Source organism: Procambarus clarkii, chromosome 48 (assembly GCF_040958095.1).
Source record: "Procambarus clarkii isolate CNS0578487 chromosome 48, FALCON_Pclarkii_2.0, whole genome shotgun sequence".
Taxonomy (NCBI): Eukaryota; Metazoa; Arthropoda; class Malacostraca; order Decapoda; family Cambaridae; genus Procambarus; species Procambarus clarkii.
In genome coordinates this window covers 7,711,883-7,728,094 of record NC_091197.1, presented here as the reverse complement: position 1 = coordinate 7,728,094, position 16,212 = coordinate 7,711,883, and the positions used below count along the sequence as shown (strand labels likewise).

General features: G+C 40.2%; 1 protein-coding gene across 1 annotated transcript in view; it reads right to left on the bottom strand.

The window, feature by feature from the left end:
- LOC123764906 (dynein regulatory complex protein 10) overlaps nt 1-16,212 on the bottom strand; it is a 48,101-nt gene that overhangs the window by 19,890 nt on the left and 11,999 nt on the right. The window contains exon 6 of the mRNA XM_045753104.2: nt 15,490-15,619. Coding sequence (XP_045609060.2) covers nt 15,490-15,619 — 130 coding nt within the window. The remainder of the gene's footprint in view (nt 1-15,489; nt 15,620-16,212) is intronic.

Below are 16,212 nucleotides of genomic sequence, written 5' to 3'. Positions count from 1 at the left end.
CGTGATTTTTGAGCCGAATTCTGACTCTCTGCACCTATTTTTAGTTTCAATATACGACGTTTCATACCGAAAATATGCCAATTACTGTAAACGGCGATGGTTCATATTTTGCCCAAACCCCCCTGCAGTTTTCAAAATGTCTGAAATGTCGGAAATTTGACTCCTGAGCGTGATTTTTTAGCCGAATTCTGACTCTCTGCACCTATTTTCAGTTTCAAATTACGACTTTTCATACCGAAAATATGCCAATTACTGAAAACGGCGATGGGTCATATTTTGCCCAAACCCCCCTGCAGTTTTTAAAATGTCTGCAATGTCGGAAATTTGACTCCTGAGCGTGATTTTTGAGCCGAATTGTGACTCTCTGCAGCTATTTTCAGTTTCAAATTACGACTTTTTATACCGAAAATATGCCAATTACTGAAAACGGCGATGGGTCATATTTTGCCCAAACCCCCCTGCAGTTTTCAAAATGTCTGATATGTCGGAAATTTGACTCCTGAGCGTGATTTTTTATCCGAATTCTGACTCTCTGTACCTATTTTCAGTTTAAAATTACGAATTTTTATACCGAAAATATGTCAATTACTGAAAACGGCGATGGGTCATATTTTGCCCAAACCCCCCTGCAGTTTTCAAAATGTCTGAAATGTCGGAAATTTGACTCCTGAGCGTGATTTTTGAGCCGAATTGTGACTCTCTGCAGCTATTTTCAGTTTCAAATTACGACTTTTTATACCGAAAATATGCCAATTACTGTAAACGGCGATGAGTCATATTTTGCCCAAACCCCCCTGCAGTTTTCAAAATGTCTGAAATGTCGGAAATTTGACTCCTGAGCGTGATTTTTTTTGCCGAATTCTGACTCTCTGCACCTATTTTCAGTTTCAAATTACGACGTTTCATACCGAAAATATGCCAATTACTGAAAACAGCGATGGGTCATATTTTGCCCAAACCCCCCTGCAGTTTTTAAAATGTCTGAAATGTCGGAAATTTTACTCCTGAGCGTGATTTTTGAGCCGAATTCTGACTCTCTGCACCTATTTTCAGTTTCAAATTACGAAGTTTCATACCGAAAATATGCCAATTACTGAAAACGGCGATGGGTCATATTTTGCCCAAACTCCCCTGCAGTTTTCAAAATATCTGAAATGTCCGAAATTTGACTTATGAGCGTGATTTTTGAGCCGAATTCTGACTCTCTGCACCGATTTTCATTTTCAAACTACGACTTTTTATACCGAAAATATGCCAATTACTAAAAACGGCGATGGGTCTAATTTTACCCAAAGCCCCCTGCAGTTTTCAAAATATCTGAAATGTCGGAAATTTGACTCCTGAGCGTGATTTATGAGCCGAATTCTGACTCTCTGCACCTATTTTCATTTTCAAACTACGACTTTTTATACCGAAAATATGCCAATTACTGAAAACGGCGATGGGTCATATTTTGCCTGCAGTTTTCAAAATGTCTGAAATGTCGGAAATTTGACTCCTGAGCGTGATTTTCCAGCCGAATTCTGACTCTCTGCACCTATTTTCAGTTTCAAATTACGACTTTTCATACCGAAAATATGCCAATTACTGAAAACAGCGATGGGTCATATTTTGGCCAAACCCCCCTGCAGTTTTTAAAATGTCTGAAATGTCGGAAATTTGACTCCTGAGCGTGATTTTTAAGCCAAATTCTGACTCTCTGCAGCTATTTTCAGTTTCAAATTACGACTTTTTATACCGAAAATATGCCAATTACTGAAAACGGCGATGGGTCATATTTTGCCCAAACCCCCCTGCAGTTTTTAAACTGTCTGAAATGTCGGAAATTTGACTCCTGAGCGTGATTTTTGAGCCGAATTCTGACTCTCTGCACCTATTTTCAGTTACAAATTACGACGTTTCATACCGAAAATATGCCAATTACTGTAAACGGCGATGGGTCATATTTTGCCCAAACCCCCCTGCAGTTTTCAAAATGTCTGAAATGTCGGAAATTTGAATCCTGAGCGTGATTTTTTATCCGAATTCTGACTCTCTGCACCTATTTTCAGTTTCAAATTACGACTTTTTATACCGAAAATATGCCAATTACTGAAAACGGCGATGGGTCATATTTTGCCCAAACCCCCCTGCAGTTTTTAAAATGTCTGAAATGTCGGAAATTTGACTCCTGAGCGTGATTTTTTTTGCCGAATTGTGACTCTCTGCAGCTATTTTCAGTTTCAAATTACGACTTTTTATACCGAAAATATGCCAATTACTGAAAACGTCGATGGGTCATATTTTGCCCAAACCCCCGTGCAGTTTTCAAAATGTCTGAAATGTCGGAAATTCGACTCCTGAGCGTGATTTTTGAGCCGAATTCTGACTCTCTGCACCTATTTTCAGTTTCAAATTACGACGTTTCATACCGAAAATATGCCAATTACTGTAAACGGCGATGGGTCATATTTTGCCCAAACCCCCCTGCAGTTTTCAAAATGTCTGAAATGTCGGAAATTTGACTCCTGAGCGTGATTTTTTATCCGAATTCTGACTCTCTGCACCTATTTTCAGTTTCAAATTACGACTTTTTATACCGAAAATATGCCAATTACTGAAAACGGCGATGGGTCATATTTTGCCCAAACCCCCCTGAAGTTTTCAAAATGTCTGAAATGTCGAAAATTTGACTCCTGAGTGTGATTTTTGAGCCGAATTCTGACTCTCTGCACCTATTTTCTGTTTCAAATTACGACGTTTCATACCGAAAATATGCCAATTACTAAAAACGGCGATGGGTCATATTTTGCCCAAACCCCCCCCCTGCAGTTTTTAAAATGTCTGAAATGTCGGAAATTTGACTCCTGAGCGTGATTTTTGAGCCGAATTCTGACTCTCTGCACCTATTTTTAGTTTCAATATACGACGTTTCATACCGAAAATATGCCAATTACTGTAAACGGCGATGGTTCATATTTTGCCCAAACCCCCCTGCAGTTTTCAAAATGTCTGAAATGTCGGAAATTTGACTCCTGAGCGTGATTTTTTAGCCGAATTCTGACTCTCTGCACCTATTTTCAGTTTCAAATTACGACTTTTCATACCGAAAATATGCCAATTACTGAAAACGGCGATGGGTCATATTTTGCCCAAACCCCCCTGCAGTTTTTAAAATGTCTGCAATGTCGGAAATTTGACTCCTGAGCGTGATTTTTGAGCCGAATTGTGACTCTCTGCAGCTATTTTCAGTTTCAAATTACGACTTTTTATACCGAAAATATGCCAATTACTGTAAACGGCGATGAGTCATATTTTGCCCAAACCCCCCTGCAGTTTTCAAAATGTCTGAAATGTCGGAAATTTGACTCCTGAGCGTGATTTTTTTTGCCGAATTCTGACTCTCTGCACCTATTTTCAGTTTCAAATTACGACGTTTCATACCGAAAATATGCCAATTACTGAAAACAGCGATGGGTCATATTTTGCCCAAACCCCCCTGCAGTTTTTAAAATGTCTGAAATGTCGGAAATTTTACTCCTGAGCGTGATTTTTGAGCCGAATTCTGACTCTCTGCACCTATTTTCAGTTTCAAATTACGAAGTTTCATACCGAAAATATGCCAATTACTGAAAACGGCGATGGGTCATATTTTGCCCAAACTCCCCTGCAGTTTTCAAAATATCTGAAATGTCCGAAATTTGACTTATGAGCGTGATTTTTGAGCCGAATTCTGACTCTCTGCACCGATTTTCATTTTCAAACTACGACTTTTTATACCGAAAATATGCCAATTACTAAAAACGGCGATGGGTCTAATTTTACCCAAAGCCCCCTGCAGTTTTCAAAATATCTGAAATGTCGGAAATTTGACTCCTGAGCGTGATTTATGAGCCGAATTCTGACTCTCTGCACCTATTTTCATTTTCAAACTACGACTTTTTATACCGAAAATATGCCAATTACTGAAAACGGCGATGGGTCATATTTTGCCTGCAGTTTTCAAAATGTCTGAAATGTCGGAAATTTGACTCCTGAGCGTGATTTTCCAGCCGAATTCTGACTCTCTGCACCTATTTTCAGTTTCAAATTACGACTTTTCATACCGAAAATATGCCAATTACTGAAAACAGCGATGGGTCATATTTTGGCCAAACCCCCCTGCAGTTTTTAAAATGTCTGAAATGTCGGAAATTTGACTCCTGAGCGTGATTTTTAAGCCAAATTCTGACTCTCTGCAGCTATTTTCAGTTTCAAATTACGACTTTTTATACCGAAAATATGCCAATTACTGAAAACGGCGATGGGTCATATTTTGCCCAAACCCCCCTGCAGTTTTTAAACTGTCTGAAATGTCGGAAATTTGACTCCTGAGCGTGATTTTTGAGCCGAATTCTGACTCTCTGCACCTATTTTCAGTTACAAATTACGACGTTTCATACCGAAAATATGCCAATTACTGTAAACGGCGATGGGTCATATTTTGCCCAAACCCCCCTGCAGTTTTCAAAATGTCTGAAATGTCGGAAATTTGAATCCTGAGCGTGATTTTTTATCCGAATTCTGACTCTCTGCACCTATTTTCAGTTTCAAATTACGACTTTTTATACCGAAAATATGCCAATTACTGAAAACGGCGATGGGTCATATTTTGCCCAAACCCCCCTGCAGTTTTTAAAATGTCTGAAATGTCGGAAATTTGACTCCTGAGCGTGATTTTTGAGCCGAATTGTGACTCTCTGCAGCTATTTTCAGTTTCAAATTACGACTTTTTATACCGAAAATATGCCAATTACTGAAAACGTCGATGGGTCATATTTTGCCCAAACCCCCGTGCAGTTTTCAAAATGTCTGAAATGTCGGAAATTCGACTCCTGAGCGTGATTTTTGAGCCGAATTCTGACTCTCTGCACCTATTTTCAGTTTCAAATTACGACGTTTCATACCGAAAATATGCCAATTACTGTAAACGGCGATGGGTCATATTTTGCCCAAACCCCCCTGCAGTTTTCAAAATGTCTGAAATGTCGGAAATTTGACTCCTGAGCGTGATTTTTTATCCGAATTCTGACTCTCTGCACCTATTTTCAGTTTCAAATTACGACTTTTTATACCGAAAATATGCCAATTACTGAAAACGGCGATGGGTCATATTTTGCCCAAACCCCCCTGAAGTTTTCAAAATGTCTGAAATGTCGAAAATTTGACTCCTGAGTGTGATTTTTGAGCCGAATTCTGACTCTCTGCACCTATTTTCTGTTTCAAATTACGACGTTTCATACCGAAAATATGCCAATTACTAAAAACGGCGATGGGTCATATTTTGCCCAAACCCCCCCCTGCAGTTTTTAAAATGTCTGAAATGTCGGAAATTTGACTCCTGAGCGTGATTTTTGAGCCGAATTCTGACTCTCTGCACCTATTTTTAGTTTCAATATACGACGTTTCATACCGAAAATATGCCAATTACTGTAAACGGCGATGGTTCATATTTTGCCCAAACCCCCCTGCAGTTTTCAAAATGTCTGAAATGTCGGAAATTTGACTCCTGAGCGTGATTTTTTAGCCGAATTCTGACTCTCTGCACCTATTTTCAGTTTCAAATTACGACTTTTCATACCGAAAATATGCCAATTACTGAAAACGGCGATGGGTCATATTTTGCCCAAACCCCCCTGCAGTTTTTAAAATGTCTGCAATGTCGGAAATTTGACTCCTGAGCGTGATTTTTGAGCCGAATTGTGACTCTCTGCAGCTATTTTCAGTTTCAAATTACGACTTTTTATACCGAAAATATGCCAATTACTGTAAACGGCGATGGGTCATATTTTGCCCAAACCCCCCTGCAGTTTTCAAAATGTCTGATATGTCGGAAATTTGACTCCTGAGCGTGATTTTTTATCCGAATTCTGACTCTCTGTACCTATTTTCAGTTTAAAATTACGAATTTTTATACCGAAAATATGTCAATTACTGAAAACGGCGATGGGTCATATTTTGCCCAAACCCCCCTGCAGTTTTCAAAATGTCTGAAATGTCGGAAATTTGACTCCTGAGCGTGATTTTTGAGCCGAATTGTGACTCTCTGCAGCTATTTTCAGTTTCAAATTACGACTTTTTATACCGAAAATATGCCAATTACTGTAAACGGCGATGAGTCATATTTTGCCCAAACCCCCCTGCAGTTTTCAAAATGTCTGAAATGTCGGAAATTTGACTCCTGAGCGTGATTTTTTTTGCCGAATTCTGACTCTCTGCACCTATTTTCAGTTTCAAATTACGACGTTTCATACCGAAAATATGCCAATTACTGAAAACAGCGATGGGTCATATTTTGCCCAAACCCCCCTGCAGTTTTTAAAATGTCTGAAATGTCGGAAATTTTACTCCTGAGCGTGATTTTTGAGCCGAATTCTGACTCTCTGCACCTATTTTCAGTTTCAAATTACGAAGTTTCATACCGAAAATATGCCAATTACTGAAAACGGCGATGGGTCATATTTTGCCCAAACTCCCCTGCAGTTTTCAAAATATCTGAAATGTCCGAAATTTGACTTATGAGCGTGATTTTTGAGCCGAATTCTGACTCTCTGCACCGATTTTCATTTTCAAACTACGACTTTTTATACCGAAAATATGCCAATTACTAAAAACGGCGATGGGTCTAATTTTACCCAAAGCCCCCTGCAGTTTTCAAAATATCTGAAATGTCGGAAATTTGACTCCTGAGCGTGATTTATGAGCCGAATTCTGACTCTCTGCACCTATTTTCATTTTCAAACTACGACTTTTTATACCGAAAATATGCCAATTACTGAAAACGGCGATGGGTCATATTTTGCCTGCAGTTTTCAAAATGTCTGAAATGTCGGAAATTTGACTCCTGAGCGTGATTTTCCAGCCGAATTCTGACTCTCTGCACCTATTTTCAGTTTCAAATTACGACTTTTCATACCGAAAATATGCCAATTACTGAAAACAGCGATGGGTCATATTTTGGCCAAACCCCCCTGCAGTTTTTAAAATGTCTGAAATGTCGGAAATTTGACTCCTGAGCGTGATTTTTAAGCCAAATTCTGACTCTCTGCAGCTATTTTCAGTTTCAAATTACGACTTTTTATACCGAAAATATGCCAATTACTGAAAACGGCGATGGGTCATATTTTGACCAAACCCCCCTGCAGTTTTTAAAATGTTTGAAATGTCGGAAATTTGACTCCTGAGCGTGATTTTTGAGCCGAATTGTGACTCTCTGCAGCTATTTTCAGTTTCAAATTACGACTTTTTATACCGAAAATATGCCAATTACTGTAAACGGCGATGGGACATATTTTGCCCAAACCCCCCTGCAGTTTTCAAAATGTCTGAAATGTCGGAAATTTGGCTCCTGAGCGTGATTTTTTATCCGAATTCTGACTCTCTGCACCTATTTTTAGTTTCAAATTACGAATTTTTATACCGAAAATATGCCAATTACTGAAAATGGCGATGGGTCATATTTTGCCCAAACCCCCCCTGCAGTTTTCAAAATGTCTGAAATGTCGGAAATTTGACTCCTGAGCGTGATTTTTGAGCCGAATTCTGACTCTCTGCACCTATTTTTAGTTTCAAATTACGACTTTCTATACCGAAAATATGCCAATTACTGAAAACGGCGATGGGTCATATTTTGCCCAAACCCCCCTGCAGTTTTCAAAATGTCTGAAATGTCGGAAATTTGACTCCTGAGCATGATTTTTCATCCGAATTCTAACTCTCTGCACCTATTTTCAGTTTAAAATTACGACTTTTTATACCGAAAATATGCCAATTACTGAAAACGGCGATGGGTCATATTTTGCCAAACCCCCCTGCAATTTTCAAAATGTCTGAAATGTTGGAAATTTGACTCCTGAGCGTGATTTTTGAGCCGAATTCGGACTCTCTGCACCTATTTTCAGTTTCAAATTACGAATTTTTATACCGAAAATATGCCAATTACTGAAAACGGCGATGGGTCATAATTTGCCCAAACCCCCCCTGCAGTTTTTAGAATGTCTGAAATGTCGGAAATTTGACTCTTGAGCGTGATTTTTGAGCCGAATTCTGACTCTCTGCACCTATTTCCAGTTTCAAATTACGACTTTTTCTACCGAAAATATGCCAATTACTGAAAACGGCGATGGGTCATATTTTACCCAAACCCCCCTGCAGTTTTCAAAATGTCTGAAATGTCGGAAATTTTACTCCTGAGCGTGATTTTTGAGCCGAATTCTGACTCTCTGCACCTATTTTCAGTTTCAAATTACGACGTTTCATACCGAAAATATGCCAATTACTGAAAACAGCAATGGGTCATATTTTGCCCAAACCCCCCTGCAATTTTTAAAATGTCTGAAATGTCGGAAATTTGACTCCTGAGCGTGATTTTTGAGCCGAATACTGACTCTCTGCACCTATTTTCAGTTTCAAATTACGACTTTTTATACCGAAAATATGCCAATTACTGAAAACGGCGATGGGTCATATTTTGCCCAAACCCCCCTGCAGTTTTTAAATGTCTAAAATGTCGGAAATTTGACTCCTGAGCGTGATTTTTGAGCCGAATTCTGACTCTCTACACCTATTTTCAGTTTCAAATTACGACGTTTCATACCGAAAATATGCCAATTACTGAAAACGGCGATGGGTCATATTTTGCCCAAACCCCCCTGCAGTTTTAAAAATGTTTGAAATGTCGGAAATTTGACTCCTGAGCGTGATTTTTGAGCCGAATTGTGACTCTCTGCAGCTATTTTCAGTTTCAAATTACGACTTTTTATACCGAAAATATGCCAATTACTGTAAACGGCGATGGGTCATATTTTGCCCAAACCCCCCTGCAGTTTTCAAAATGTCTGAAATGTCGGAAATTTGACTCCTGAGCGTGATTTTTTAGCCGAATTCTGACTCTCTGCACCTATTTTCAGTTTCAAATTACGACGTTTCATACCGAAAATATGCCAATTACTGAAAACAGCGATGGGTCATATTTTGCCCAAACCCCCCTGCAGTTTTTAAAATGTCTGAAATGTCGGAAATTTTACTCCTGAGCGTGATTTTTGAGCCGAATTCTGACTCTCTGCACCTATTTTCAGTTTCAAATTACGAAGTTTCATACCGAAAATATGCCAATTACTGAAAACGGCGATGGGTCATATTTTGACCAAACCCTCCTGCAGTTTTCAAAATGTTTGAAATGTCGGAAATTTGACTCCTGGGCGTGATTTTTGAGCCGAATTGTGACTCTCTGCAGCTATTTTCAGTTTCAAACTACGACTTTCTATACCGAAAATATGCCAATTACTAAAAACGGCGATGGGTCAAATTTTACCCAAAGCCCCCTGCAGTTTTCAAAATATCTGAAATGTCGGAAATTTGACTCCTGAGCGTGATTCATGAGCCGAATTCTGACTCTCTGCACCTATTTTCATTTTCAAACTAGGACTTTTTATACCGAAAATATGCCAATTACTGAAAACGGCGATGGGTCATATTTTGCCCAACCCCCCCTGCAGTTTTCAAAATGTCTGAAATGTCGGAAATTTGACTCCTGAGCGTGATTTTCCAGCCGAATTCTGACTCTCTGCACCTATTTTCAGTTTCAAATTACGACTTTTCATACCGAAAATATGCCAATTACTGAAAACAGCGATGGGTCATATTTTGGCCAAACCCCCCTGCAGTTTTTAAAATGTCTGAAATGTCGGAAATTTGACTCCTGAGCGTGATTTTTAAGCCAAATTCTGACTCTCTGCAGCTATTTTCAGTTTCAAATTACGACTTTTTATACCGAAAATATGCCAATTACTGAAAACGGCGATGGGTCATATTTTGACCAAACCCTCCTGCAGTTTTCAAAATGTTTGAAATGTCGGAAATTTGACTCCTGGGCGTGATTTTTGAGCCGAATTGTGACTCTCTGCAGCTATTTTCAGTTTCAAATTACGACTTTTTATACCGAAAATATGCCAATTACTGTAAACGGCGATGGGTCATATTTTGCCCAAACCCCCCTGCAGTTTTCAAAATGTCTGAAATGTCGGAAATTTGGCTCCTGAGCGTGATTTTTTATCCGAATTCTGACTCTCTGCACCTATTTTTAGTTTCAAATTACGAATTTTTATACCGAAAATATGCCAATTACTGAAAATGGCGATGGGTCATATTTTGCCCAAACCCCCCTGCTGTTTTCAAAATGTCTGAAATGTCGGAAATTTGACTCCTGAGCGTGATTTTTGAGCCGAATTCTGACTCTCTGCACCTATTTTCAGTTTCAAATTACGACGTTTCATACCGAAAATATGCCAATTACTGTAAACGGCGATGGGTCATATTTTGCCCAAACCCCCCTGCAGTTTTCAAAATGTATGAAATATCGGAAATTTGACTCCTGAGCGTGATTTTTGAGCCGAATTCTGACTCTCTGCACCTATTTTCAGTTTCAATATACGACGTTTCATACCGAAAATATGCCAATTACTGAAAACGGCGATGGGTCATATTTTGCCCAAACCCCCCTGCAGTTTTCAAAATGTCTGAAATGTCGGAAATTTGACTCCTGAGCGTGATTTTTGAGCCGAATACTGACTCTCTGCACCTATTTTCAGTTTCAAATTACGACTTTTTATACCGAAAATATTCCAATTACTGAAAACGGCGATGGGTCATATTTTGCCCAAACCCCTCTGCAGTTTTCAAAATATCTGAAATGTCGGAAATTGGCTCCTGAGCGTGATTTTTGAGCCGAATTCTGACTCTCTGCACCTATTTTCAGTTTCAAATTACGACTTTTCATACCGAAAATATGCCAATTACTGAAAACGGCGATGGGTCATATTTTGCCCAAACCCCTCTACAGTTTTCAAAATATCTGAAATGTCTTAAATTTGAGTCCTGAGCGTGATTTTTTATCCGAATTCTGACTCTCTGCACCTATTTTCAGTTTCAAATTACGACTTTTTATACCGAAAATATGCCAATTACTGAAAACGGCGATGGGTCATATTTTGACCAAACCCCCCTGCAGTTTTCAAAATGTCTGAAGTGTCGGAAATTTGACTCCTGAGCGTGATTTTTGAGCCGATTTCTGACTCTCTGCACCTATTTTCAGTTTCAAATTACGACGTTTCATACCGAAAATATGCCAATTACTGAAAACAGCGATGGGTCATATTTTGCCCAAACCCCCCTGGAGTTTTTAAAATGTCTGAAATGTCGGAAATTTGGCTCCTGAGCGTGATTTTTTATCCGAATTCTGACTCTCTGCACCTATTTTTAGTTTCAAATTACGAATTTTTATACCGAAAATATGCCAATTACTGAAAATGGCGATGGGTCATATTTTGCCCAAACCCCCCTGCTGTTTTCAAAATGTCTGAAATGTCGGAAATTTGACTCCTGAGCGTGATTTTTGACCCGAATTCTGACTCTCTGCACCTATTTTCAGTTTCAAATTACGACGTTTCATACCGAAAATATGCCAATTACTGTAAACGGCGATGGGTCATATTTTGCCCAAACCCCCCTGCAGTTTTCAAAATGTCTGAAATATCGAAAATTTGACTCCTGAGCGTGATTTTTGAGCCGAATTCTGACTCTCTGCACCTATTTTCAGTTTCAATATACGACGTTTCATACCGAAAATATGCCAATTACTGAAAACGGCGATGGGTCATATTTTGCCCAAACCCCCCTGCAGTTTTTAAAATGTCTGAAATGTCGGAAATTTTACTCCTGAGCGTGATTTTTGAGCCGAATTCTGACTCTCTGCACCTATTTTCAGTTACAAATTACGACGTTTCATACCGAAAATATGCCAATTACTGTAAACGGCGATGGGTCATATTTTGCCCAAACCCCCCTGCAGTTTTCAAAATGTCTGAAATGTCGGAAATTTGAATCCTGAGCGTGATTTTTTATCCGAATTCTGACTCTCTGCACCTATTTTCAGTTTCAAATTACGACTTTTTATACCGAAAATATGCCAATTACTGAAAACGGCGATGGGTCATATTTTGCCCAAACCCCCCTGCAGTTTTTAAAATGTCTGAAATGTCGGAAATTTGACTCCTGAGCGTGATTTTTGAGCCGAATTGTGACTCTCTGCAGCTATTTTCAGTTTCAAATTACGACTTTTTATACCGAAAATATGCCAATTACTGAAAACGTCGATGGGTCATATTTTGCCCAAACCCCCGTGCAGTTTTCAAAATGTCTGAAATGTCGGAAATTCGACTCCTGAGCGTGATTTTTGAGCCGAATTCTGACTCTCTGCACCTATTTTCAGTTTCAAATTACGACGTTTCATACCGAAAATATGCCAATTACTGTAAACGGCGATGGGTCATATTTTGCCCAAACCCCCCTGCAGTTTTCAAAATGTCTGAAATGTCGGAAATTTGACTCCTGAGCGTGATTTTTTATCCGAATTCTGACTCTCTGCACCTATTTGCAGTTTCAAATTACGACTTTTTATACCGAAAATATGCCAATTACTGAAAACGGCGATGGGTCATATTTTGCCCAAACCCCCCTGAAGTTTTCAAAATGTCTGAAATGTCGAAAATTTGACTCCTGAGTGTGATTTTTGAGCCGAATTCTGACTCTCTGCACCTATTTTCTGTTTCAAATTACGACGTTTCATACCGAAAATATGCCAATTACTAAAAACGGCGATGGGTCATATTTTGCCCAAACCCCCCCCTGCAGTTTTTAAAATGTCTGAAATGTCGGAAATTTGACTCCTGAGCGTGATTTTTGAGCCGAATTCTGACTCTCTGCACCTATTTTTAGTTTCAATATACGACGTTTCATACCGAAAATATGCCAATTACTGTAAACGGCGATGGTTCATATTTTGCCCAAACCCCCCTGCAGTTTTCAAAATGTCTGAAATGTCGGAAATTTGACTCCTGAGCGTGATTTTTTAGCCGAATTCTGACTCTCTGCACCTATTTTCAGTTTCAAATTACGACTTTTCATACCGAAAATATGCCAATTACTGAAAACGGCGATGGGTCATATTTTGCCCAAACCCCCCTGCAGTTTTTAAAATGTCTGCAATGTCGGAAATTTGACTCCTGAGCGTGATTTTTGAGCCGAATTGTGACTCTCTGCAGCTATTTTCAGTTTCAAATTACGACTTTTTATACCGAAAATATGCCAATTACTGTAAACGGCGATGGGTCATATTTTGCCCAAACCCCCCTGCAGTTTTCAAAATGTCTGATATGTCGGAAATTTGACTCCTGAGCGTGATTTTTTATCCGAATTCTGACTCTCTGTACCTATTTACAGTTTAAAATTACGAATTTTTATACCGAAAATATGTCAATTACTGAAAACGGCGATGGGTCATATTTTGCCCAAACCCCCCTGCAGTTTTCAAAATGTCTGAAATGTCGGAAATTTGACTCCTGAGCGTGATTTTTGAGCCGAATTCTGACTCTCTGCACCTGTTTTCAGTTTCAAATTACGACTTTTCATACCGAAAATATGCCAATTACTGTAAACACCGATGGGTCATATTTTGCACAAACCCCCCTGCAGTTTTCAAAATGTCTGAAATGTCGGAAATTTGACTCCTGAGCGTGATTTTTTATCCGAATTCTGACTCTCTGCACGTATTTTCAGTTTTAAATTATGATGTTTCATACCGAAAATATGCCAATTACTGAATACGGCGATGGGTCATATTTTGCCCAAACCCCCCTGCAGTTTTCAAAATGTCTGAAATGTCGGAAATTTGACTCCTGAGCATGATTTTTGAGCCGAATTCTGACTCTCTGCACCTATTTTCAGTTTCAAATTACGAATTTTTATACCGAAAATATGCCAATTACTGAAAACGGCGATGGGTCATATGTTGCCTAAACCCCCCTGCAGTTTTTAAAATGTCTGAAATGTCGGAAATTCGACTCCTGAGCGTGATTTTTGAGCCGAATTCTGACTCTCTGCACCTATTTTCAGTTTCAAATTACGACTTTTCATACCGAAAATATGCCAATTACTGAAAACGGCGATGGGTCATATTTTGCCCAAACCCCCCTGCAGTTTTCAAAATGTCTGAAATGTCGGAAATTTGACTCCTGAGCGTGATTTTTGAGCCGAATTCCGACTCTCTGCACCTTTTTTTCATTTTCAAATTACGACTTTTTATGCCGAAAATATGCCAATTACTGAAAACCGCGATGGGTCATATTTTGCCCAATCCCCCCCCCCCCCCTGCAGTTTTCAAAATATCTGAAATGTCGGAAATTTGACTCCTGAGCGTGATTTTCAAGCCGAATTCTAACTCTCTGCACCTATTTTCATTTTCAAATTACTACTTTTTATGCCAAAAGTATGTCGATTACTGAAAACCGCAATGGGTCGTATTTTGCCCAAACCCCCCTGCAGTTTTCAAAATATCTCAAGTGTCGGAAATTTGACTCTTGAGCGTGATTTTTGGGCCCAATTCTGACTCTCTGCACCTATTTTCATATATCAAATTACGACTTTTATTACCGAAAATATGCCAATTACTGAAAACGGCGATGGGTCGTATTTTGCCCAAACCCCCCTGCAGTTTTCAAAATATCTGAAATGTCAGAAATTTGACTCCAGAGCGTGATTTTTGAGCCGAATTCTGACTGTCTGCACCTATTTTCATTTTCAAATTACGACTTTTTATGCCGAAAATATGCCAATTACTGAAAACCGCGATGGGTTATATTTTGCCCAATCCCCTCTGCAGTTTTCAAAATATCTGAAATGTTGGAAATTTGACTCCTGAGCGTGATTTTCGAGCCGAATTCTAACTCTCTGCACCTATTTTCATTTTCAAATTACGACTTTTTATACCGAAAATATGCCAATTACTGAAAACGGCGATGGGTCATATTTTGCCCAACCCCCCCCCCCCCCTGCAGTTTTCAAAATATCTGAAATAGGGGTGAGTATTGAGGGTTGAGTTTTGAGGGGTGAGTAATGACAGGTGAGTATTGAAGGGTGAGTACTGAAGGGTTAATATTGAGGGGTGAGTATTGAGGGGTGAGTATTGAGGGGTGAGTATTAAGAGGTGAGTATTAACGGGTGAGTATTGAGGGGTGAGTAGTGAGGGGTGAGTATTGAGGGGTGAGTATTGAGAGGTGATTATTGAGGGGTGATTATTGAGGGGTGAGTATTGAGGGGTGAGAATTGAGGGGTGAGTATTGAGGGGTGAGTGCTGAAGGGTTAATATTGAGGGGTGAGTATTGAGGGGTGAGAATTGAGGGGTGAGTATTGAGGGGTGAGTATTGAGGGGTGAGTAGTGAGGGGTGAGTATTGAGGGGTGAGTATTAAGAGGTGAGTATTAACGGGTGAGTAGTGAGGGGTGAGTAGTGAGGGGTGAGTATTGAGGGGTGAGTATTGAGAGGTGATTATTGAGAGGTGAGTAGTGAGGGGTGATTATTGAGGGGTGAGTATTAAGAGGTGATTATTGAGGGGTGAGTATTGAGGGGTAAGATGTACCTGCTTCGCCTGCAGGAGTCCTGTGAGGTCAACGTGTTTCAGACGGAGGTCATCCAGGGAGGTCTGCAGGCGACTCATCGTAGCGTCGTATCGACGGATGACCCCTTGGACTTGTCGCTCCAGCTCCTGCCTGTACACACACTACATGAGTCCCACCACCCTTGGACTTGTCGCTCCAGGTCCTGCCTGTACACACACTACATGAGTCCCACCACCCTTGGACTTGACGCTCCAGGTCCTGCCTGTACACACACTACATGAGTCCCACCACCCTTGGACTTGACGCTCCAGGTCCTGCCTGTACACACACTACATGAGTCCCACCACCCTTGGACTTGACGCTCCAGGTCCTGCCTGTACACACACTACATGAGTCCCACCACCCTTGGACTTGTCGCTCCAGGTCCTGCCTGTAGACACACTACATGAGTCCCACCACCCTTGGACTTGTCGCTCCAGCTCCTGCCTGTACACACACTACATAAGTCCCACCACCCTTGGACTTGACGCTCCAGGTCCTGCCTGTACACACACTACATGAGTCCCACCACCCTTGGACTTGTCGCTCCAGGTCCTGCCTGTACACACACTACACCACCACCTACCTCCTACACCAGCACCTACACCACCACCTACCACCTACACCACCACCTACCTCCTACACCACCACCTACCTCCTACACCACCACCTACCTCCTACACCACCACCTACCTCCTACACCA